The following is a 24,633-nucleotide window of genomic DNA, read 5'->3' as shown; positions in this document are numbered from 1 at the left end:
TTACCTTTTTTAGTTTTGAATCTCTATTTCCATTTCAAAAATCTTGGGCCGGCTCCATGTCTTCCCTCTAGGAGGCCTTTGCAGATGGGTCTCCTGAAGATGCTTAATCAGCCAAACAGCTTGGCTATTTCTTTTGGTTCTTGGGTTAAGTTAGCAAAACCCACAGGAAACCCACTCTTTCTCTTCTCTTCATAGATTTGGGAAATAGACTTTGCTTTCTGTGCTTTATTAGACTTGGCTATTTATTATAAATTTAAGTTGTTTTTCCCTCCCTTTGATTATAAAAGCAGTACATGTGTATCGTATACATTTCAGAAAAACATAAAATTGTGAAATAAAATAAATATTACCTGTTTATATTTTTATTTAGAGAAAACATTGTTATCATTTTTGAGATTTCCAATAGTTGTATCCATACATGTATAAAAATTTAAAAGTAACATATGTACCTGTTTTTAATAAAATAATTTTTGTTCGTAAGCCAAAAAGTTTACCAAAGCTATGGAGGAGGAACCAAAGTATTCGTAATAGTTGGCAAATGAGCAAATATACATTTTTTTAATTAGTGCTTTTTTCATTCTGTGGATTCTTAGAGAACGCCAAGTGGAACTGATAAAACAAGTTGCCAAAATTCTGAGACTGCACTATAGACAGAATAGGAGAGCTTCAGTAAGCTGAGCTGAAGACAATTGCCTTGAACCAGCAGTGTTGCCCATGGGTAGATTTTCTGTACTTCTCATCCCGTGGCTTATGGGAGCGCCAACAGTATCTAAAACTCAGGCACAAGATGGGTAGCAACAGTCAAAGAAGGAAGCAATACGTTATTGCATTAGGCCTGAGGGTTGAGTGAGGCTATACATGATATGATTAATCCCAAAGTTGTAAGTTAGAATGGGTCTAGAACAACATTGTCGAGTATAAAGATAATGAAAGCCACATATATAATTGAACATTTTTTAATATTTGTGTTAAAAGATAAAAGAACCAGGTACAATTAATTTTATAATGTATTTAACCCAGTATATTCAAATAATATAATAATATATTTAATCCAATATATTCAAAATATGAACATTTCAGCACACAGTCAATATTTAAAAAGTTATTAATGGGATATTTTACATTATTTTATATGTTTAAGTTTTCAAAATCTGGTATGCCTTTTACACTTAGAACATGTCTCATTTTGACTAGCCATATTTCACGTGCTCAGTAGCCACACGTGGGTAATGGCTGTTGTATTGGATACTGCGGACTATTGTATTGGATAGTTGGAGTTTTGTAGTGGGAAAAGGGATGGTGTAAGTGGTTTGAGAATAAGGTTGTGAATAATGTGAAGGTATTGGAGATCCGTTGTAATGTGTTGTCAAACTATGAGGCATGAGTTGGGCTCATGACTTTAAAAGGGCTATAAGGTAGAAGGATAGACAATTAGAGGCAGTATTGAAGGTAGGCACAAACTGAGTGGCTTAAAACAACCAAATTCATCAACTTATAGTTTTGGAGGTCAAAGATCTGAAGTGAATCTCACTGGGCTAAAATCAAGGTGTCAGCATGGCTATATTCTTTCTAGAGACTCCAGGGGAGAATTGCTCTTTATAGCTTCTGGAGGCTGTCTGCATGCCTTGGCTCATGACTACTCCCTCCATCTCCAGAGCCTCAATATTGAGCTGAATCCTTCTTGTGCTGCCATCTCTCTGACTTTTTTCTGTCTCCTTCTTACTTTTAAGCATCCTTGTGATTACATTTGACCTATCTGGATAATCCAGGATAATCTTATTATTTTAAGGCCAAGTGATTAGCAACCTTAATTATAGATACAGTCTTAATTCTTCTTTGCCACGTAACTTAATCACAAATTCTTGGGATTAGGACATGGATATTTATGGGGAGCTGTTGGCTACATCTGGAAACTAAGCCTAAACCTGCCAAGTTTCTGTACGTACTTACCCTGTGACTGTGTTTCATGCATACACTAATATAATATGCTTCATATGTGTGGTTTTTCTATCACACCAACCAAGTACAAGGTGGCCTTTCCAATGCCATGTCTCCAGCTCTCCCATACGAATAAAGTGTCCTACAGTTCAATTCTGGTGCTAACTACCTTAAGTTAGTGTCAGACTCCACAGGCTTAAGGGCTCAATTTCACAAGACTGCTTTCACTTCAGACACCAGTGCAAGTAATATGGTACCCATGTCACTTCACACTTCTGTCCTTCTTGGCAACAAAGATGAGTTCTCACACTCTTTCCCCCTTTCAAGTTTGATAATTTGCTAGAACGATTTTTAGATCTCAGGAAATGCTATACTTAAGATTTCAGTTTATAATAAATTATACAAATGAAAAGTTAGATGAGGAGGTACATAGGGTGTGGTCCGGAAGAGAGAAGTGGAATATGCGTCTCCATTTACAATTTATATGTATAATGCAAATCTAAGTTTTTATATTCATATGTAGTTTTGGAAAATGTTTTTAAAAAGTTAATTTGCATACATTTTTTATTCAAGATAGCCATTCTGCTGGGTCTTTGCTTTGGATGGGAATGTTGAATGCCTTCGTTACAATCATTTTAACTTCTCATAAGTTTAACTGGACATCGGAAAGCTTTAAAAAATCAGGCAGTTGCCAAACAATTATATTGGGTGATAATTCTCCACTTTTACTGTGGTAGATGAACCACTAGTTTCTTTATATGATTTTTTTTTCTCTGAATCTCTGTGTTTGCTACCAAATCGTTAGCAACTTGATAGAAAAGATATTAAGCTACATAAGAGAAAGAGAAAATGAAACTTTGCAATTTGTGGTCAGTCCGAAAGGCAAGTCATAACTTCTTGCAACAGCAATATGAGTCAACATGAAACTAACATTTGATATTAAGTAAATTTTCACTAAACTTTCTGGGAGTATTTTTTGGTCAATGAGGTACACTTGTTTTAAAATACTAAGTAGTAATTACATTCAGCTATTTCATCAATAATGCCAGACACTGTTCTCAGTGCTGGGAGATACAGCAGTGAATAAAACTGGGGAAAAAAAAAATCTCTGCCTTCAGGGAGCTTAATTTCTAATGAGGAGAGCGAAGAGATGTGTCCAGTGAAAAGGTTTAGAGTCAAGATTGGCAAGGCCTGTCTATGATAGAAGAGGACTTGTCTGACTGTCGTTGGGATTCTGTGATGAAGAGTTTAAAGAAATGGTGAGGGACAGGGAGAGTTCTGTGAGTGAGATGGAGGGGAGCTAGTCTCCAGGGGTCAGTGGAGGAAGTACTTAGCCAAAGAGCTTTGTTCAGTTAGGAAAAGAACTTATGGTCTAGTTAGTGCTCATTATGTATTGAATTTAAAAAAATCTCATTCTTCATGTCCAGAGAACTTATTTTATGCAGATTTTTGTTTTATTAAAGACTTAAACAGAATTGTCTATTAAAGGCTGCTGAAAGATTGAATCAGAAATATTGGAGGATAGTTATGTCACAGTGAGGGAGATGTTTAGAGACACCAAATATAGCTTGGGGAAAAATGAATAATTTTTGAGTGGAGAAGAATAGATTTTGGGTTTTCTAGGTCAGAAGAATACAAGATTTTCAATACTATGATCTTTCTCCTTTACTGACAGAGTTAGCAAAAGATGTATTGGGGAAGTCATGACACAGAAGGCATTAGAGTCCTGACAGCTCTTCATCAATAATCTTGTCAGGAGCCCCAAGTTCATAGACTGTGTACACAAACTCTTCCAGTTTTCAATTGGCAAAGTAAGGGGTTCCAAACAACAACAACAAAATCTTTTAAGGTTTATAGGCTACAAAGTGAAAAAAATAAGCCTTTAAGTGGAGAAACATAAAGGTAACAGAATTAGGAAGAAAATAATGCAAACTATTGTTAATATTAGACATCCCAAAACTGACACTTGAAGAACTATTACTAATATTTGAAGAACAAAATACACTACATTTAAAAATCTCTCAATGCTAATTATACATAGATAATATTATAACTATATAAAGTCATAAAATTTTTTGAGGTGGGACTCAGAGGCCCACTGGTCACCCTATTCAAAATGACCAGCCACATACCAGGGAAAGGAATAGATCTCAGGTTCACATAACAGCTGTTTTTCCGAAGACACTTAATTTTATGCTGCTGCAGCTTAAACAGTGCCAGGCACCATTAGGAATAGCAGGTCTTGGGCAGATTCATGTTGGGCAGATTCATGCTGAAACAGAGTAAGAGGCAGGAGAGCCATGGAGAGGTGAGCAGAGCTGGGCAGAAAGAAGACTGTGTAGCTCAAAGCGAGGGGAGGGGATTTAAATATAGTCATTTGTGTGAGCTAGATGAAGGGAATTGACTTCATGAGCGCAGAATAAAAAGGTTATGGATTCTCAGTGTCTGAAGATGCGTAGTGAGAAATGTTGGGATTCGGGTGATTAGAGTATGAACCCAAGAAGAATATGAGCCAAGCCTAGAGTATTTTAAAGGGAAATTGAGGAAGAAAACAAACAAAATGAAGCAATGTGATTTTAAATAGAGGAGAGTCAATACAGGAATAGACACAGACTTTCTAGATCCCCAGGGTTTTTCTCAGGATGAGGTGATGGGCTGATATGCTTTTTTCTTTAATGGCTCCAAGATGCAGCTACCCAGCCTAGTTTGCGTAGGAGTTGCCACTGATTGCTATATTCCTTGATGTTTTCCCCATGAAGCCTGGTTACACAAATGGATGAGATCAATACAATTTCTCCTTTGTACTCCCAAAGACAAGTACAGTGAACCACCTATTATTTTATTCCCATGAACATATTTCTAATCATGGCAAGGGTATATGGGAAAGTTATAAAGAATTCAGAATCTTACAAAAGATCTCACAGTCATTGCTTCTATGCTATGGTATTCTCTTGTAACAAAGTAGAAGTATAGAGCAAACTGATATAGGCGTAGGGGCAATACTTGATTTATAGGACTATTGTAAGAATCCAAAGGGAAAAAATGCAAGCAAGCAGCTTAATATAATGCTGCCATTATGTTATAAAACTTATGTTTGTACAAAACCCTGCAGCTTTGTGTATAAGGCTCAAACTTGGAAGCAAAGAAGATGTTTGCCAGTAGGCGAATGGATATATAAACTGTGGTACATCCATGCGATGGACTATTATACAGCTCTAAAAAGAAATGAACTATTAAGCCATGAAAAGACATGGAGAAAACTTAAGTGCACATTACTTAGTGAAAGAAGCCAATTGGAAAGGTTATGTACTGTTTGATTCCAATTATGTGATTCCATTATTCTGGAAATGGCAAAACTATGGAGATGATAAAAGATCAGTGATTATTAGGGGTTGGGGGTGTGGGGAGGGATGAATAGGTGGAGCACAGAGGATTTTAGGGCAGTGAAAACATTTCATATGATAATATGATGATGGGTGCATGTCACTATACATTTGTCCAAACACACAATGTACAACACTTAGCATCAATCCTAAGGGAAACTATGACTTTGGGTGATGATGTGTCACTGTAGATAATCAATTGTAAGAAATGTACCACTCACATAGGGAATATTGACAATGGGGAAGACTATATGCATGTGTGAGTGGCTGGGCATATATAGGAAATCTCTATACCTTCTTGTTTAGTTTTGCTGTGAACCTAAAACTGCTCTGAAGACATAAAATATTAAAAAACAAAAATAGTGTGTTAAGTTCATAATTGATGTATTTTAAAAATAGGACTTTAGAAAACATTTACTGAGCACCTGTGATACGTCTGACTCTTTGCTTGGAATTGGGAATACTGAGATAAACCAAAGGCCCTTCTCCTCCAGCAACTCACAGACTACTTGTAGGGATTGCCATGTAAATAGTGGCAGTATGGTGAGAGCTATAATAAAGCCCACACACGGGTCTACAGGAAAAACTTGTCACTTAACTCAGGTAGTGTGGTAAGGGGTGGAGGTGAAGGTTTTTCTTGAGTAAATGGCATCAGAATTAATGGATGAGTTGGAATTCCCTGAGGATAGGAATGGGCAGTTTGGGGAAGGAGGTGTGTTACTAAGATAAATTGGATTGAGAGTCAACTGAAAGATACCAGGTATCTACTACATGCCAGATGATTTACACACATTATCTAATTTCTTTCATAAAGCTCATACAAGATTCTCATAAATAAGGAACTTGTGAGACTCTGAAGTTAAATGACTTGCCATAAAGTGGAGAACACAAGTTTTATTTCTTCCTCTTAGGCTCCCTTAGTCCTATGTGACTCTACTTTTAAAACTGATAGAGAAGAAGCTAATCACGCCTTCTTGTTCAATTTTTCTTAGTGTAACTATGAAAAATAAAACTGGGCTGAAAAGTGCATTTTTGTATGCAGGTATATCTGGCCCTACTGTGAATACTTTTAACCATTCCTGCTTAAGCACAGCACTGGGTGGGACAGAGGAGCCAAGATTCTTCCTCACCTCCTCTGGTGGAGATGGAATTCTTGAGTAGTTAAGAAGCTGGCTTTGGGCTCAAATCCCGTCTCTGCCACCCTCTAACTATATAATCTTGGGCAAGTTACTTTGCATTTCTAAGCCTTGGTTTTGTCATCTGTAAAATGTTGTTGATGATGGTACCTAACTTGTCAGGCTTTTGTGAAAATTAAAAGAGAAAATGAATGTAAAGTGCTTACTATAGCCCTGGCACATAGAAACTGTTCAAGAAATATTAGCAGTTAAAAGCATTATAGTAAGGAGAGGCAAGTTCACTTTCCCAAGCTCATTTCACTCATTGGTTTGACCCTTGGTTGACATGTCATCTCTAAAGCCTACACTGTGGTGAAACAGAAACTGACTCAAGGGGTCAGTATCAGAGCTCTGCCAGAGCACTCACGATAGAAGAAACCCAGTTTTATGCCCCTTGACTGAGCTTTGAACCCCTAGAATACTCCAGGCACATTTACATTTGGGATGTGGATGAGTGCTCTAATCAAGAGCTGTGGCAGAGAGAAGGGATGAGACAGTGGAGTAAGGAGGAGGAGGGGAGTGGAAAGTAGGAATGGAATGACTTGGCTGTATGTGGATTTAGATGTAGGAGAGCCAGAAAGAAGGTGATAGATGATTGAGAGGGAGGGAGGGGAAGGGAGAAGAAGGGAAGGAGAAAGAATATGAAAGAATGCTGTAGGGATAAAGAAACAAGAGTGAAGGAGTCAAGAGGTATGTCAACATATGGTTTAAAAAAACAGGCAGGTGTAGCTATGTGTCTGTTACATAAGGGTAACTTCAAAGGCATCTGCTTTGTAAATTATGGGTCATGGAGCAGGAAAGGGACCATCACAAAAGGCAGGTGTTCCTCTCCTTGACATCACCTGGGGATTGTGAGATGTGTTTTCCTCCATCTTTTGATTACTCTATGAACTTTGTTTCATTTCATTGATGGTTAATGTCTCCACGATATGTCTAAACCATAAGCTTAGATTTCCAAGCTACTCGAGCCACAGACTATGAAAGGTGAATCCACAAGATTAGAATTTCATCACAAAACCAAAGAATCTTAGAATTGCAAGACCTCACTCCATGCAGTAAACTCTTCAAAAGCACATTTGGCAGATGGTCATTCAGTCCAGTATACCCCTCTCTATTGTCGGAGTTCACAAAAAATCAGACCATCTTTTATTGGATACCTCTAAAAGCCAATATAAAAATTTCTCATTCTTGTGTTGAGCTAAATTTTGTCTTCTGGTAACTTTCACACACTGGACCTAATGTCACCAGCCAAAGCCACTGAATAATGAGAGTTCTTATTTCTTCATGACAGAACTTCAAACCCTGGCTAGACATCCATGGTCCCTTAAATTGTTCTTCATTTTGATGGTTTCAGACCTTTTCCCATTTTGAATGACCTCTTCTGGGCAGAATATAATTGTTATTGCTTCTCTTCAATCATGATGCTCAGAACAAAACATAGTGGACAGTTTCTGACAACAAGACAGAATAAGGTACTAGAGCTTGCCCACCCATCCCAACACATACTTCAAAGACTTGTAAATGTTAAATGAAATGTAACCTAAAGGTGATATGTGACACAGTCAAGCTCAAACAACCATGCCTGTAACAAAGAAAAGTATTACATCTGTGATAGTAAAAGTGAGGTCACGGAGTGGTAGCTCATGGATGCTTTGGTTATGCCTGGATGCTGGGGGCTGGCTTTGATTTGCTCATTCAAGGGAAGGAGACTTTGCCTTGGGTTCATGAGATGTGGAGTTTTGCAAAAGCTCTTAATTCTGCGTTAAACTGGGTCCTCTACCAGGTGTAAAGTCTATGACAAAGGGGCAAGAAAAGCCTGCACACTGGCCCTGGAAGTGATAAGAAAACCTACTAGGGCTTTGAGTAAAATGAAAAAGAAAAATTATACTGGAGAATTTAAAACCTAAGCCCTGTGATATGCACTGGTTTGAGGCCTCAATATTTTATTGTCTGCACAGTGTGAACCACATGCTGAGAAATTAACACAAGGACTGATTTAGTGCCATTGACTTTCCCAGGGCCTTAGCAGAAGCAAATGCAAAAGAATTTTGCATAGACTTTTCCCACAATCTAGGTCAGATGGGACTGTGGCAGGGAAAAAAAAAATTAAAACATGAACAAAACCATCTGTGAAGACGAAGGCACAAAAAGTAAATTTACATTGGTAAAAGAGCAGACACAATAAGAAAATTCAAATGCCAAAAATTAAAGATAATAAAATAATGTGAAAGAAAATGAGTATGCTCAAAATGTTTAATAAGCTAGAAGAAGGAATAGAAACCATAATGAAATTAGGACAGTATGATAAAAAGAATAGGAAGATTAAAAAAATCAAATTATAAAAAACTGAGAAGTTAGTCTCTAATATTAAGTGAGTAGACAAATAGCAAAACAGAGACAGTGAAGGTAGTAAAGTTAGTGAAGTTGAAATAGCTACTAAGAAATGACCTCAAAATGCACTGAGAGATAAAAAGAAGGAAAGTATAAAAATGAGCTAAAGAGATATAAAGTAGAGAATAAGACTCTCCAGCACATATATCAATGAAAGTCTAGAAGAGAATAGTAAAGATAATGGAGAAGCACCCATCAAAAAGGTATATGAGAGTATCCCAAAACTAAAGAAGTACGTGGGCTTTATTTAAAGAAGCACAATTATATCTGAGTTGATAAATAAAAACACAGTTTGTGGTCATTACAAACTGCAACTATGACCATGTTTTTTGGGTGTACATAGGTATCTGTCTGTCTATCTGTCTATGTCTGTCTGTCTGTATGTATATGTACATATGTACTCAGGAGTAGAATTGCTAGGTTACATCTAGACCTGGATTACTGCTTGATATGCATAGTGCCTATTTCAATATACTGTGCACAGTAGGTATTCATCCACTGTGGATTTGCAGATGTGCTGTGGGAATCTTTGAATCTACTTTTTAGATTCTCTGCCTCTGCTATAGGAACATAGCATAAGGCGCACGATTCTTGTTTAACTTTAGGATATATGAAGAGTATGTCCACAAGTCTGCAGTTCCCAGGCTTCTGTTTTCTCCATCGATGCTTGTTATTTTCACTGTTGTTACCTTGAATACTGTATAATGGAATAATGAGTTTTAACTCTTATTTCCCCTTTCCATTCTCTGTCTCTCTCTCTGTCTCTGCTCTGTCTGTCTGTCTGTCTCTCTCACACACACATGCACACACACAAACTACACACTCACACTCTTACTATTTATATATGTCTTAGGTTTGACTCTCTGCAGAGGAGGCTTCCCAAGTGTCTTCAGGGCTGAAGCTCCTTGCTCTCCCTCACTCTAACCTACTCTCTCCATTTTGGGTTCTACCCAGCAGCATATTCAGGTGTTCCCTGGGCGTAATATGAGGGAAGATGTATAGTACAGTGCAAAGAACATGATATTTGTGAAGAAGACACTTGAATTATAGTCTAGAGTCAATACTTATAAGCTGGTGGAAGTTATCTAAAATTTCTGTATTTATTTTTTTCCCAGCAATAAAATGTGGGTTAATACTATTTATCTTCATTTTTTTGGAAAAATATTTGCATGCCTAAACTGTCCCAAGGACTGTTCTAGGTGTAAAGACAGCAGTGAACAAAACCAGTAAGATACCATGTGGGGTCTCTATTGGGATTAAATAAATCAATGGCTGTAAAGTGCTTAGAATAATTGCAGAGGTCGAAGGTGTGGTTGGCAATTTTCTTGCTTAACAAATGTTTATTGACCACTTACTAATGTTCTAGTCAGTGTTGTTACCACTGGGGATATAGTGTTGAGTAAGACCAGAGGCAAAAGATGAGAAAATAAATGAGTCAGTTAATTTCATATAGTTATATGTGTGTATGATTAATATAAATCAGAACAAAACAAAAATAACTCTGGAAATCAACAGGAAAGTTTTATTTCAGAAACTTAAATGAAGCCAGTCAACTGAACAGTAACGCTAGAGGTAAAAAGAATCAAAAAGTAATGACAGGAGTAAAAAGAGAACTTAAGCAGATCAACAAGTGATGATCAGAACCAATGCAAGATCTGCCAGATCCAGAATACAGTGCAAAGACAAGAGACTTAGAAACCAGCTGGGTAATCAGCAGTAAGCAGGTACCATTGTTTCTCTCACGGGGAAGGTGGGTCGGGGGAGGTGGTAATACTGGCAAAGCCTTCATGATACGTGGGCTTCAGATAGTACAAATTCTATAACCAATGATATCTGTGGCTTTTTTTAGCCAAATCATCTGTGATTCTTTGTTTCTAGTCCAACCTCTCTCCCATTCAGGAAATTCCTACTCTTTACCTGTGATGACCTAGGATTATAGACTTCCCAAGGTTAAAGGAAACCACACAAGACATATCACTTCAGCTGCTCCTCAGAATAGGAGGTAGGACCTCAGAAAGCAGCCCTGAGAAAAGGAGGTATGCTGGAATAGGAGTTAGAAGATCAAAATTCTAGTGTCAACCCAAGTCATTATTATACTTCGCCTCAGAGGGTTGTATGTTCTCTCTTTGATTTGATTTTCTCATTTACAAATTAAGGAGAATGATCCCTGTCTCTCACAGTCCTTATGGGGATTAAACAAAATGGCATGTGTGAAAGCTCTTTGAAAACCAAAAATAGTCCAGCAGTGAAAGGCATGATTAACCTAGGGGCATGAACCACAGTCAGCTCCTGGGCAAAGTGGAAAGTGTCAGGGTTGACTTCTTCCCACCTAGGGATAATTGTGAATCCTTGGGGAAATCACCACTTCCCTGTGCTCTGGTCTCCTGACCCCCAATATGTGGCTGTTAGTCTTACTCTGAAAGGTTGTTGGGTGATTTAATGAGTCTCTCCCCAGGAGAAAACAGTGAAAGTGGTAATAGCTAAAAAGTATCTGAGTCAACTGACTGTTGTGTATCTCCAGATAACTCCAACTTCTGCAGGTTATATACTGCCTGGCTTTTTGTTGATAAAAAACAGTTCTTGTCTTTAAGTCTGGAAGGATGTTAGCACTTGAAAATTTTGACATGCAGATAAACTATATAGAACTCTTCAAGTTTTTAAAGAGGGGGTGACAATTTGAAGAAAGTTAGACGTACCATGATCCATATAATCATGTTTCTTTTAACTTCCATCCTCACAGCTCCCCTCTTACCTAGTCCTTTACTCACTATTTGGGCAATTTTATGTCTTAATCACATAACCCCTTATTTATATCAACAGTAATTTTTCTCTGTCATCTTAAACTGTTTTGGGGCAACACTAGCATAATAATATAGGCTAGGTAAGGGTTATCTGCAAGATCCAGAGTAGAGTGAGAGGCAGAGCCTATTCTACAGTTGAGTTTGGGAAGTTGGAAGCGTTAATGTTGGCAAAATGGAAGGAACCAGAATAAGGAGACATGATCCTTGAATTTTGGCAGCTCTCCAGTTGATTGAGAAGAAGATACACACACACACACACACACACACACACACACACACACACGCACACACACACAGAGACATGAACATTTCTATAATTACAAACTCTGATAAGTGCTGGGGGAACAGGTTCACAAAGCACACTAGTGTACAAGAAGTGGAGGTAGAGGCTGACCTAGTTCTGCCTTTGCTCACACAGAGTCTGGGAGGTCTAGGAAAACTCCCCTGAGAAATTACTTTTGAACTTAGATATGAGTAGGAAATAACTAGGCATTGGAAGAGGGTGAGGGGAGGAGAGGTCAAGAGCTTTCCAAGCAGAGGGAACTGTTTGTATAAAAACCTTGGGCAGGAAGAAGCTTTGCACAGTAGAGGAACTGAAAGCATATCAGCAAGGCTAAGTTACAGAGCAAGTGAAACTAGAGTGAGAGATGATGTTAGAGGGTAGACCAAGGTTAGACTGTGCATAATCTTGTAGGCTATGCCAATGATTATGGTCTCTACCCTAAGAAAGCTATGTCAGGAGATTGGGCAAAAGGTTAGGGTGGTGGTGGAGGCTGACATGTAGACAAGGGTACACATTCAAGAGGTTTTCAGAACAGTAAAATGGTGAAGAGTTGCTGATGGATTGGATAAAAGGAATGAGGGAGAGGGAGATGCCAGGCTGCTGCCCAGGTTCTGACTTGCCAAACAGGGGGCCTTTTCTCACCATGATCTGAGATTCTGACCACTATGTCTCCTTGCTCTTATTTTCAGCGTGATCAGTGGGGAGCTGGCTGTCCATGTACGCTCTGGAATCTTGTCTCTATTCTTTAACACGGAGGCTCTTGTTTGGAGAGTGAATGAGTGGGGAGCCAGAGGAGACAATAAGCAGGCAGACAGGCCAGGTAGGAGGGGTGAGAAGTGGGCCCTGGGGGGTAGGGTGGGGGGGAGGAGAGAGCAAGGACAATGACACAGGGGGAGAAGGGCTGTGGAACACTGAGATAAAAGAATCTTGGGATGTGAAAGCCCTATATCTGAGCCAACCCAGTCCAATCCTCTCAATGTACAACTGAGAAAATTAGTTTTAATGTTTGCACTTTATTATAAATGTGATACTTTCACTTGTAGAAATTTTAGAAGACATAAACAGTGAAAGCAAAATAAAATCACCCCTAGTCTTCCGCCTAGACTTCCATTACTGAGTCATTTTTCTCCTAGTTTCCATCTCAGAAATGGAGCCAAGAGCTCATCGACTATCAGGCCCGCGAACATGCTGGTCCCAACCACCACTCCCGGCTCCGGGAGGCAGTGTGGGGGAGCACCTGAGCTAGAAGGCACTACCTCCTCTGCTTATCAGTTCTGTTTTCTTCCCTCCTTACACTTCCCTCTCTCCTGGCCTCTCACTACGCCCCTCATTCTCCATTCTCTCCCAGTCCGGCAAAGGAATTCCCTGCTCTGCTGCCTCCACATCTCTTCGTCCGCCAGCAGCAACTGGAAGCGCAGGGACTGCTCCGCGTGGCTGGGGGCGCTGCAGACCCACGCTTGGAGCAATGACTCAGACACCACCTGTTTCCTGAAACCTGGGTCCCAGGGCAAATTAAGTGAGCAGCAGTGGAAAAGCTGCAGCATATATTTCTGGTTTATCTAAGCAGCTTCACCAGGAACATGCAGGAATTCAGCAAAATGCTGCACATAGACAGTGAGCTGAGAGATGGCTCCTGGGCAGCTGCTCACGGGGAGACAGTGAACACAGAAGCCCAACTGATGGATTCTCTGCTCTCTCCACCCTCTTCCAATTTCTACCTCTGCCAGAGAGGTCTCACCCTCTGACCTCTCAAAATATGTTCGTCCTGCTCTGGGTCACCCACTCTCATGTCCCTGAACTCTGGGTAGTAGAACCCTCACACCAATGTCTTCCTGATGCCTTCCAATCTGTTAAACCTTTCTTTGATCTCTTTCTATTCCTCCTCTCCTCTGATCCATTTGAGCTCCAGGTGTCTGCTGGTTGTGAGTTGCACCCTGGGAACACATTAAAAGGCTTCCACGCAACATTTCAAGGAATAGATGTCCTGACTTTCTAAGGAACTTCTTGGGTGCCAGCCCCAGGTTCCCCACATTGGATAGAGATGGCCGGCAAAGTGCTCAACCAGGACCAAGGGACCAGAGAAACAATGCAGTGGCTTCTCAATGACACCTCAATGTCCCCAGTTTGTCAGAGGCCTCCTTGAGGTAGGACAGCCAGAACTGGAGAAGCAAGTTCAGCCCACCTGTCTCAGTCCCTGCTCTCCACTCTGGGGCTCCATCTGGGTTTTTCTATTCCAGGGTTCACATCTCTTTTAGCATCAGCGGAAGAGAGGATGGATAAGGCATGAGGGCATTTATTCATTTCACAGACAATAACTGAGCACCCTTTGGGTTCTATGAATTCAATCAAACACTGGGGTCAAACAGGATCTCTGCTTGAGGAGGAAGATGAGAAGACATTAACAATTAAAGCAATGCATAAAACATGATAGATATGTTACAGTGAAGCACAGGGTGCTATAGACATATAGACAGGAACATTTACAGGAGACTGGTTCAGGGAAGGCTCTCCTGGAGAAGCTAACACAAATGGATTAAAGTTATGAGAGACTTCATCTCCAGAGGTGGAAATGTGGGATGCATGAGCCTGCTGTGAGGCTTGAACCTCATAGTCATCACTTTACGTGCCCCATTTCCTTATTAGATACAGTGAAGCTGGAGGCCTGTCTGTCCAGTGGCTCCACTTCTGGGCCTAGCTATCTGCTCCTTGTGTGCTATGTCTCAGGATTCTACCAAAGCCTGTATGGGTGATGTGGATGCAGGGTGAGCAGGAGCAGCTAGACACTTGGCAAGGTGATGTCCTGCTCAGTGCTGACAGGACATGGTATCTCCGAGTAACCCTGGATGTGTTGCCTGGGGAGGCAGCTGGCCTGAATTGCCGAGTGAAGCACAGCAGTGTATGTAGGAGGCCAGGATATCATTCTCTACTGGGATGAGAAAGAACTGGGGCCCAGCTGGGAATGGAAGGGAAGGTCCTGAAGCATAGAAGGAGGGTCTAGGGAAGAGGTGGGAGTAGACAAAAGCAGGATAGAGGAGTTTAGGAGATGAGGGCCCAACCAGGAAGGATAGAGGAGAGGATTCCAGATACAGGAAAGAGGAAAATAAAGATCCGAACTCAAAAAGCATTGAGAATGTTCCATATGCAAGAAAGACAAGACTAAAAAAACTCACAGAGCCAGAAGTAGGTGACCAATGAATCCCAAGGGGATTCATTCCTCAGGAAAGGGAACTGGGGGCATTAGAAGGCAGGATAACACAAATGGCTATGGTTAACTGACTGCTTCCTGTTTGTGAGTTGAGCACTCTGCACATGGCATGTCATCTAATCATTGCAACTCTTCTTTGAAGGAAGTACTATTATTTTCACTTTATAGATGAGAAATTGAAGCTTAGCTAGGTCAAGTTGACTGCCCAGAGTCTCATTGTTAGAAAGAGGAAGAGCTGAATTTAGATCGAGGTCTGCCTAGCTGCAGAACTATTGCCCTTCCCTATGTGCTATGCTATATCATATGCTGAAGTGAACTGAATTACAGGTACCCAGACCCTAAGAAAAGCTGGGGCATCTAGACTTCAGGAGAATAGAAGTGGGCACTTTAAATGGGGTGTAATTCAGGAGCTCTAGGCCAGAAACCTGCAGTTGGGTCTTTGACAGTCCAAAAAAACCACCAGAAGGGCCAGCAGATACATGCCATTTATTACTCACAATACAAGGAGTCTTCAGCACTTGGTTGTTTGGAGCTGCAGGAAAATGCAACTGGCCAAGAGCAGGCATCGTGTTATATGTGAGCAGAGGGGAGGGTAATTGCTTCATTCCGGGGAACAAGAGTTTTTCTCTGTGGAGGTGTGCTGCCTAGTTAGTGCTGGAGAGGACCAGACCAGCCATGCCCTCAAGCGAAGCAAGGAAATAATGTCCATGGGAACAGCCAAAGGGGCAGATAGTGCCCATGGGAGCAACTGGAAGTGTCCTTGGGGGCAAGCACAGCCTGGGGAATGCTTTTTTCATTGTCCTCTTTGGGGCTGCTGACCCAGCAGTCCTCTTTGCCTCTCGTGTGGTGAAGGGGCTATTTTGAATTAACTCCACAGGGAGAGGAAATAAGCACCTGGCATTCTCACATGTGCTTAGAGAAGGCCAACTGAATTAGGGGGTATTCTGGGCTGAGAAATCACCTGTGTTTCCCCAAGCAGAGGGGAGACATGTATCCATGGGCTTGATTATCATGGCAGTATGGGTGTCACTGGCATCCCTCCTTTTGATAGGTTGAAGCTTGACCTTCTGGTTTAAGAAGTGCAGGTACGTCTTCCTTTTCCATCTCCACCTTTCTTCAGCCGTTCTCCCCATTTCTTCTCCCTTCCATCCCCTCTCCCACTTTTCCTTAATGGTCTCTCCTTTTCTATTCTCTCACAGATCCTATCAAGACATCCTGTGACTATCCTCACCCACCCACTAGAACTCAGGATCTCAAGTTCCCAAGACTTCAGTGCTCAGGAATTGAGGGTTAAAGAGAGGTACCTTGAAAAAGCAGAGAACAATCATAAAGCAGCTCTCTTCACACTTCTTTAATATTTTATTTAAGAGGATTTAAATTCTTTTTTAGGAGCTGGGTGTAAGGGCGTGTGTGGTTTGAATGCTGGAATCTGCAATGAACTGGAGAACAGTCACCCTGTCCAAAGGAAGCAGGTCTATCCAGTTGCTTGTTGTCAAATATGCAATAAGAGCTGGCTTGGTTGTAACCTACATTTTTCAAGAAAAGTAGAACTCTGGACTTTTATGTGAAAGTAAAATTTGACCTAAAATACACTTTTGCTAGCTGACAACAACGTGGGGCCTCCCAGTTTGTGTCTCTTCTATAAAAAGTTTGTCCTGAATGCCATATTGGTAGTTTTAGATTCACAATGGTTTCTATTGTGAATTTGGATTTATAAAGAGGAACATTTTCTCTTTAAAAGAAAGGCTGTAAGAAACAGGTGTCTTAAGCTTTTATTTGGTATAACTTGATTAACAGAAATAATAGTGAGTGTGTATTATGTAGGAAAAACTACTCTGAGTAGGGATATTTCTCTCAAATGGGAAGTCATTTCATTCAGACTGGAAGAAGATAGTCATGAAGATATCCCCCCAAAACAGGCTCTCTTACTTATAGTTATTACACAAGACAATGCACAGAAAGAACTCACACCTGGGCAGGTGTGAGCTGTAGGGATGCTGGCTCAGCTGTCTTCTCTATTCTTAGCTTAGGAAGGAGAGAGCAGGAAGCTTAGAGGGACAGCAGACCTCCTGATACAGGACATAAGGAAGCCAAGTTAAAATCATCTGTTGGCTATCAGGGATGTAGTCTCTTGGCACCAAAAGCCTTGGCAATGGGGCCCAGTCATCTGTGTTTTAACAAGTTCTCAGGTAATTTTGATATTCAGCTATAGTTAGAGAACCACTCTTCTTTGGCATTGTGTAATGTTATGCAATAAATTTCTCAGAATGCTAAGTGAAAATATTGGCTTGGGGTTAGCCAGGAAAGGCTTCCTGGAAGGAAGGGAATTTGAAGCAGAACTTAGAGAGGCAGTAAGGTGAACCAGCAAGTGCACTGGATCAGGATACTGGAGTTCTAGCCTCTGACTCGGGTTCCCCCTTTGCTAAATAGGGATAATAATCTGTCTTGATTACAGATTGAAAATTTGTATCCCCCTTTCCCCCGCCCCAATTTACCTGTTGCAAATCTGATGCTCAGGGTGATGGTATTAGGAGGTAAGGCCTTTGGGAAGTGATTAGGTCATGAGGTCTGAGCTCTCATGAAGAGATTTGTGCCCTTATAAAAGAGGCCCCTTCCCCACAACCATGGGAGAACACACTGGAAGGTGCCATCTGGGTACCAGAAGGTGGACCTTAGCCAGACACTGAATCTTCTGGTTCCTGATCTTAGACTTTACAGTCTCCAAACTATGATAAATAAATTTCGATTGTTTATAAGCCACCCAGTATTTTGTTATAGCAGCCCAAATGGACAAAGACAAATTTTCTCACAAACTTATTGTGGGGAGCAAATGTGTACAAATGTGTGGCAATCTACAATGCCTTAAAAAATGTGCGGCCTGGTACTCTTTTTCGTACCACACTGCCCTCAGGCAATGCTGTTCAGCTTAGCTTCCTTAAACAGTATCAAATTTGTGAACCGATCCCATTGGCCTTTTACATTCTTAGGGCATGTGTGTTAAAGTTCCTTCTGAAATATTTTTGGAAATCTTCAGCATAAATTTACAGCATTGATTTATTTGGAAAATAAAGGCCTATCTTTCCAAGAATTCTGTTTTCTTCCTTCAAATAGTTCAAATCATCTTAGAAAATTTAGAAAATTCATTTAGAATGTATTAATATTCTCTTGATGAATATTGTGTTTCTTATTGAGTGCTGTGCTGATAGTCACTTTATTGCCACTCAGCTTCAAATTCATCCTTCATTATATCTTTAGTGATAATGAATGGAATTCCTCATCATTTCTCATATACAGTGAGCACACTGTTAAGCTTTTTCAGTAGAGGGCCCTGGAGAGACACTGCAGGAGGAAGGGGTCCTACATGCAGTTTCCTACTGCATGGTGGGTCAGTGGAGTGGGAAGAAGTCATGATGTGGAGTGCTGCCCCAGCTGTATGCCCAGAGCTCATGGATACTTGCTGACCTTGAAGCTTCATCCTAGCAAGGACCTTCCCATGGCCTTCTTGATATGGAAACTGGTGATCTGCAGGCTTCCTGCCCCTCCCAGTGCCCCTCTATAGACCCTCGCCTGGCTTAGTCCACCTGCTGCCTAGAGGTTTCCACTGAGCCTCACTTTCTCTGCCAGCCCCTGCCTAAGGTCTGGGGGGTTACTCCAGCTTGCCCAGTGTCTTCACACCAGTTCTTGCCTGGACAAACTAGAGAACTCTGCTACCCAAGGGGCTAAACTCTACCTTCTGCAATGAGGTCTGCCCTCCAGTCTTGTGGGGAGGGGTTTCCCTTCTAAATTTTTTCTTCTTTGGTCTTCCCGCTTCAACCCTAGAGTTCCATGTAGAGTTTTCTTATATCTTATAGTTATTTTCCCATTATAGTTTAATAATTCATCCTTCTCTGTTTAGCTCACCCCGTGATTTTTATTTCCTGATTGGACTTGGGAGGATATGCATAGTGCCTACTTTTGACTATGCATAGGAATCTGTGAACTTTCCAAAGCCCTTATTTGAATCTGTTTTTGCTCATCAGTCTATGGCATAGGGTTCATCCACTTTCATGTGTGGTGTAGCTCTTTTTCCAAGAGCTTAGTTTTGATGTTTTTCTTTGCCCAAGCCATTCTCAGGAGTTGTTACCTGCCTCACTTTTAATGCATCTGCTCCTCTTAGTCACTGGGGCCTCTGTTTAGGGTGTTTAGGGTATAAATGAGAGAAGTGCTGTTAAAAGTTAAGATAGGGCCAGTGAAAACTGGGACTGGCTTAAACTTTCTGTTGATTATTTTCCATTTGTGCTTTGCAGTGGACTTCCCCCTGGGCCTGGCCCCTATTCTCAGGCCACACATATTAACACATCCCTCACTTTCAGCATGGTTCTTGTTCTGAAATCTGACAGTGGGAAGGCTTTACCCTCTTCAACTTCTCTTTATTGTGGCTGAGTCTTGGCAAGACTTGTAGTTTTCTTCTTTTACTGATTTTATTGAACCATCCCAATGGGGGAGCACTTCCCCATTTTTCCTCCTGCTTTTCACTCTGCAGATAACCATCTTTGCTATTTTGTGAAAATTAGGATGATCAAATAATAAATTCTACATCGTTTCTCCTTCATGGCTCAAAGATTGAATTTATGCTCATCTCTACCTTCAGAAGATATTTCTATCTTAGCCAACACAACCTTTCCACCTTTTCATTTGAACTTTTCTGGCATAGTTTTGTAGCTTATACCCACTGTCTCACCAACCACAGTCTCCTTACCTTTGACATCTTAATGTTCCCAGATAGGCCTTGAAGTTTAAAAAAGAAAAGAAAACCAGAAACCAAACAAACAAAAAAAACAACTCCAAACCTTTGCCAGACTATGTTTCCCTTTCGAGGCACAATACTATTTTCCCCCTTCACTGAAAAACTTCTCCCGCACCTGATAGGTGCATCGGGTTGCTGCTTCCTCACCATGTACACTCTCCTGTCATATGTTTTCTCCACCCTTGACTCTTCTGTAACTAATTGTTTCTATCTGTTTAAGGCCCTTCTCACCTCTTCCTTACACTGTGGCAGGACCTTTCCTTTATCCAGACCATCCCACACAACATTTCTGTATTAATCTTCGTAAATACAAATGTCATTTCCTTTCATGACTCTTCCCTGGCTCTCATTTGCCTGACTGATAAAGGTCAGGATCCTTAGTAGGCATTTGCAATACCTTATGCTCCAGTGACAAGATATCTTCCACTTTTTGCTACATAGATGCTCCACTTTTTTTTTTTTAATTTTCCTGTTAATCTCCTTGCATTATGGCATCTTACCCTTCTTCAAGATTTAGCTTTAATGAAAACTTGTCTGAATGATCAAGAACTAATATATTTCTGGAGGTTTCTGATAAAGAGTGTGGAGCAGGTAAACACTGTGCTCACTTCCACTCACAACCACATCAGAATTCCAACTAAACCACAGAACAACCATCAGTGAGAAGCACTTGAAGTCTAACTGAAGCACTACAACTAAGGACATAGAAAAGAAGCCACCTTGAGACTGGTAGGAGGGGCAGAGACATGGAAGGGACTGGTTCCACACACACACATGTAGAGGTTAAAAATCAGGAGAGATGTCTCAGCTGTGTAGTTCCCCATGAGGAGTGCAGTGTCCCAGCCCCACAGCAGGCTCCCTAGCCTAAGGTTCCAGTACTGGGAAGAGAAGTCCCATAACTTCTGGCTGTGAAAATCAGGGGAGATTGTGGCTGAGTGAGAGGAGGGTGGCTGGAGTCCCAGGCATTTCTTTTAAAGGGCTCACGCTTGGACTTACTGACAGACCTACTTGCTCTAAGCTCCAGCACTGGGGCAGCAGGTTGAAAGTTGCAGAAACATATGAGGAGGAAATGAGTTGTTGGCTTCATTGCGAGGGCTGGAGGGTCCTCTTTCTCACAGAAGTGCTAGCATAATCTTTTGTTCCTTTATTGAGCCCTCCCCCTTCCTGGTGTACCATATCTGAGTCTCCATCAACCTTGCTAACATGGTTCATTGGCCCTGGTGATTCCCTGAAACCCAGCTCCAGCCAACTTGCACCCAAGACACTTCCAGTGGCTTTTCCATACAAATGGCCTGTCTTGGCTCATGCTGTGTACTTTCCTAAAATCTCTCAAAGCTCTACAAACCACGAACAGGCATCATTTTGCTTGGCATGCCACATACCTCTTGCTGAGCAGGAGGTGCCAAGTATGGCACTAGCAGCAGCCAGTTTGCAGTTTGGTCTCTGAAGGCAAGCTCAGCGGGATTGGCAGCCATTTGGAACTACTTGGTGATTTTTGCCAGGTGGCCCTGGGCAGAGCACAGGCTGCAGCTGAACTTGTCCAGCAGTACGGCCCCTCCCAGGAGATTCCGGGCCTGACACACCTGGTGGCCGGCTTCAGACAAAGCCAGAGCACTACCTGGAGCTGCAACCAAGGAATATACACAAAAAGAGCAGACTGGGTCAACACCAAAGCCCTTTTAAATTCTATTGAGACTCGTTTTAGGTCCAGGATATAGTCAATCTTGGTGAATGTTCCATGTACACTTGAGTAGAATGTGTATTCTGCTGTTCTTGAGCAGTCTAGTCTGAAAATACCAATCAGGTTGTTTGTTGATACCATTCCTTTTCTTTTCTTTTTTTTTTTTTTTGAGGATTATATTGGCAATTTACTTGTTTTTTATTAAAATTATGGGGGCGACATTGATTAATAAAATCAAATAAATTTCAAGTGTACAGTTCAACAATATGTCATATGTATATTGCATTGTGTGTTCACCACCCAAAGTTAGATTTCCTTCCATCTCTGAATATTTGATCCCTTTTACCCCTGTCTACATCCCTCTCCCCGCTTCTCTTTGGTAATCACTAATCCACTGTTTGTCATATTTGTTTGTTGCTTTCAGTTTTGTATCCCACGTATGAGTGAAATCATATGGCTTTCAACTTTTTCTGCCTTATTGTGCTTAGCATGATTGTTTCAAGATACATCCATGTTGTCGCAAATGGCAGTTTTTCATCTTATCTTATGGATTAATAATAGTCCATTGTATTTATTCACCACATCTTCTTTATCCAGTTATCTATCTTGGGACACTTTGACTGCTTTCATGTCCTGGCCACTGTGAATAATGCTGCTATGAACATTGAAGGGCATTTATCTTTGCGGGTAAATATTTTTGAGTTTTTGGGTAAATACCCAGAAGAGGGATTGCTGGTTCATATGGTAATTCTATTCTTAATTTTTTGAGGACCCTCCATACTGTTTTCCATAGTGGCTGTAACCAATTTTTTTTATGGGGGCAGAGATATCAGGTCTTCTTCTTGCACAGGAAATTTCTAAGTAACTTTAATTCCAAATAATCAATATGCCATTGTAGCATATCTTAGGGTAACTGTCCAGGCCCTGACAATGACAGTAATTTAAATTCACATGAAATAATATGAAACAACATTAAGACAACAGATGGCATATAAATCTGATAATACCCCCACATTCTTTACAAAAATTTTGCAAAATTTTTACTCTTGGTCATCACCTCCAAACAATAGCTATAGTTTTAATATATGGGCTTCCTTTATTACTTGGAAAACTTTCTGATCCTCTAGAGGCTTCAATTTAGGTGTTGTTAGGCAGGATCAAAGCAGACTTTAGTGTAAGGTTAATTTTGACCCAGCACTTTAAGTAACACCCTTCTAAGGACTTCTAAGGACTCTACTTGTAGACTAGAGGAGGACCTTCTGCAGATCCCTGGAGCTTTCTGTGTAGTTGTCTCTTCTCTGGTCCTCTGTCTTGTTACTATAACCACTTGGCCTGTCTGAAACCCTGACTGTACTCTCAACTCAGACTGCCATACTCCACATTATCTTCCTTCCTGGGCTACAGTTTAGAAATTCACTTCAAGCAGTACATTGCGGGGGAAGATAATTGACTCACCTTGTTTATTTCCACTTTCTCAGAGATCACTGACTTGTGCTGGCTGATGTCCAATGTCTGAAAATTGTTTCGTATGGATTGTTATTTATTTATTTTTTAATTGTGTCAAGCCACAGGGTAAATCTGATCTTTGAGAAGAGGTCCAGTCATATGACCTGCGGAAGGCAGAAATGAAGTGAGGAACATTTTCCTAGTATATTTTCTTCACTGCTAAATAGAGTTGTGGATATGTGAGGTTTTTCAGCATCTGCCTTCCAGTTTCCATGCTCCAGAACTCTGTGTATTTAGAGGCAGTGGTAACAGAAGCTTTTTGACTCTAGTATGCAGGCCCACTTGTGATTTGGTTTAAATTCAATAAACCTCTTCCTGCCTGTCACCACTGTGATTCAGTTGTGAAGTATCCTGTGTATTAATCATCTTTTTGTTTTCTATATTCAATGATGCTATGACATCTTGAAGACCTTACCGGGCAGGGATAGACTGTTCCTCCTAGGGCTAGCTAATTCCTAGAGATAGCAATGTCCCGTGAGCATATCTTTCACATGCAGATAAACCAATCCAAATCCCATATTTCTAGCCACCTCTATTATCTATCTCTCACCTGCCAAACCAATATTTTCCCTACCCTTACCTCTAGGGCCAGGTGCCAAACAACTGGAGACCACCCTTATAGCTCATAGTTCACTAAAATTAGTCAAACCACCAAGCCCTGAACTGCGCCTTACCCTTCCTTGCCTTTCCTATGGAAAGCACCACAGCGCCTCTGCCCTTGCTTTCCCTTCACTTCTTCTGCCTTCTGACTGACCTTGGAACTATCTCATAGGGCCCTGCATGGCATGGTTGGGCATGGCATGGTTGGCCCCTTCTTTTGAGAACTGTAAGTAATAAACTCTTTTTTCAAAAGCAGTTGTCACCATGTCTGTCACTTTGCCATACCTGATTAAATGAAATCCTGGTACAAATGAAGACATCCTGGGAGTCATTTCTGCAGTTCTTAGCATAGACTCTTCTTTATTCTTTTCAACAACTCTATTGCCTGTATTAAATATCTTATTGCATAAAATACTCATGTTGTTTTCTCTTTCTTTACTGACTTACATGCAGCTACATGAGGGAGACGCTCATGAAAAATGTTTCCATTGTTCAGGGCTGTAATCCATAGTAATATTAAAACTTAAAGTTTTAAATGCTTAATACTTATTGAGTGAAGGGAACGGAATCTTGCCATAGAATGGAAGACATAAAAGAGCAGCATCATTTAACCCACGAAAGGCTGAAAGGCTGTGGACTCAGAACTCTGTGTGTACTGAGGCCAGGTTACCTGGAGTCCTCTGCATGCCAGCTATGGTCCTCCCATGTGCGTCTGGACACCACTGCCCTGCTGCAACTCGGACTGTCCATGGAGCATCAAATAGAAGAGTGGCTGGAGGATACAGCTGATTATGGGGCCATATTATTATTTTTCAAATTCAAAAATAATTTAAAAAGATGTGGCAGGTGAACTTAGATCACAGGCTGTAGTTTGCTAACCTTTG

The 24,633-nt window shown here is 40.9% G+C and overlaps 1 protein-coding gene across 11 annotated transcripts in view; it reads left to right on the top strand.

Moving 5' to 3' along the window:
- Window positions 1-24,633, top strand: part of LOC105306881 (T-cell surface glycoprotein CD1a-like) — a 134,594-nt gene that overhangs the window by 22,318 nt on the left and 87,643 nt on the right. For 2 of the 11 annotated variants that reach the window (XM_023524428.1, XM_023524430.1), the window contains 2 exons: window positions 12,661-12,791; window positions 16,376-16,476. The exons of 4 other annotated variants lie outside the window; for them this stretch is intronic. Coding sequence is in view for 2 of the 7 variants with exons in the window: in XM_023524424.1 (XP_023380192.1) it covers window positions 12,661-12,791 (131 nt within the window). In the remaining 5 variants the exon portion in view is untranslated. Of the gene's footprint in view, window positions 1-3,730; window positions 3,750-12,660; window positions 12,792-13,880; window positions 14,116-16,155; window positions 16,262-16,375; window positions 16,477-24,633 lie in introns of those variants that run through there. 5 more of the 11 variants (XM_023524424.1, XM_023524435.1, XM_023524429.1 and 2 more) reach the window with 4 other exon arrangements.

The sequence above is a fragment of the Pteropus vampyrus genome, unplaced genomic scaffold (assembly GCF_000151845.1).
Source record: "Pteropus vampyrus isolate Shadow unplaced genomic scaffold, Pvam_2.0 Scaffold463, whole genome shotgun sequence".
Taxonomy (NCBI): domain Eukaryota; kingdom Metazoa; phylum Chordata; class Mammalia; order Chiroptera; family Pteropodidae; genus Pteropus; species Pteropus vampyrus.
Note: the sequence above shows the minus strand (reverse complement) of the source record. Positions and strands in the feature narration are given on the sequence as shown.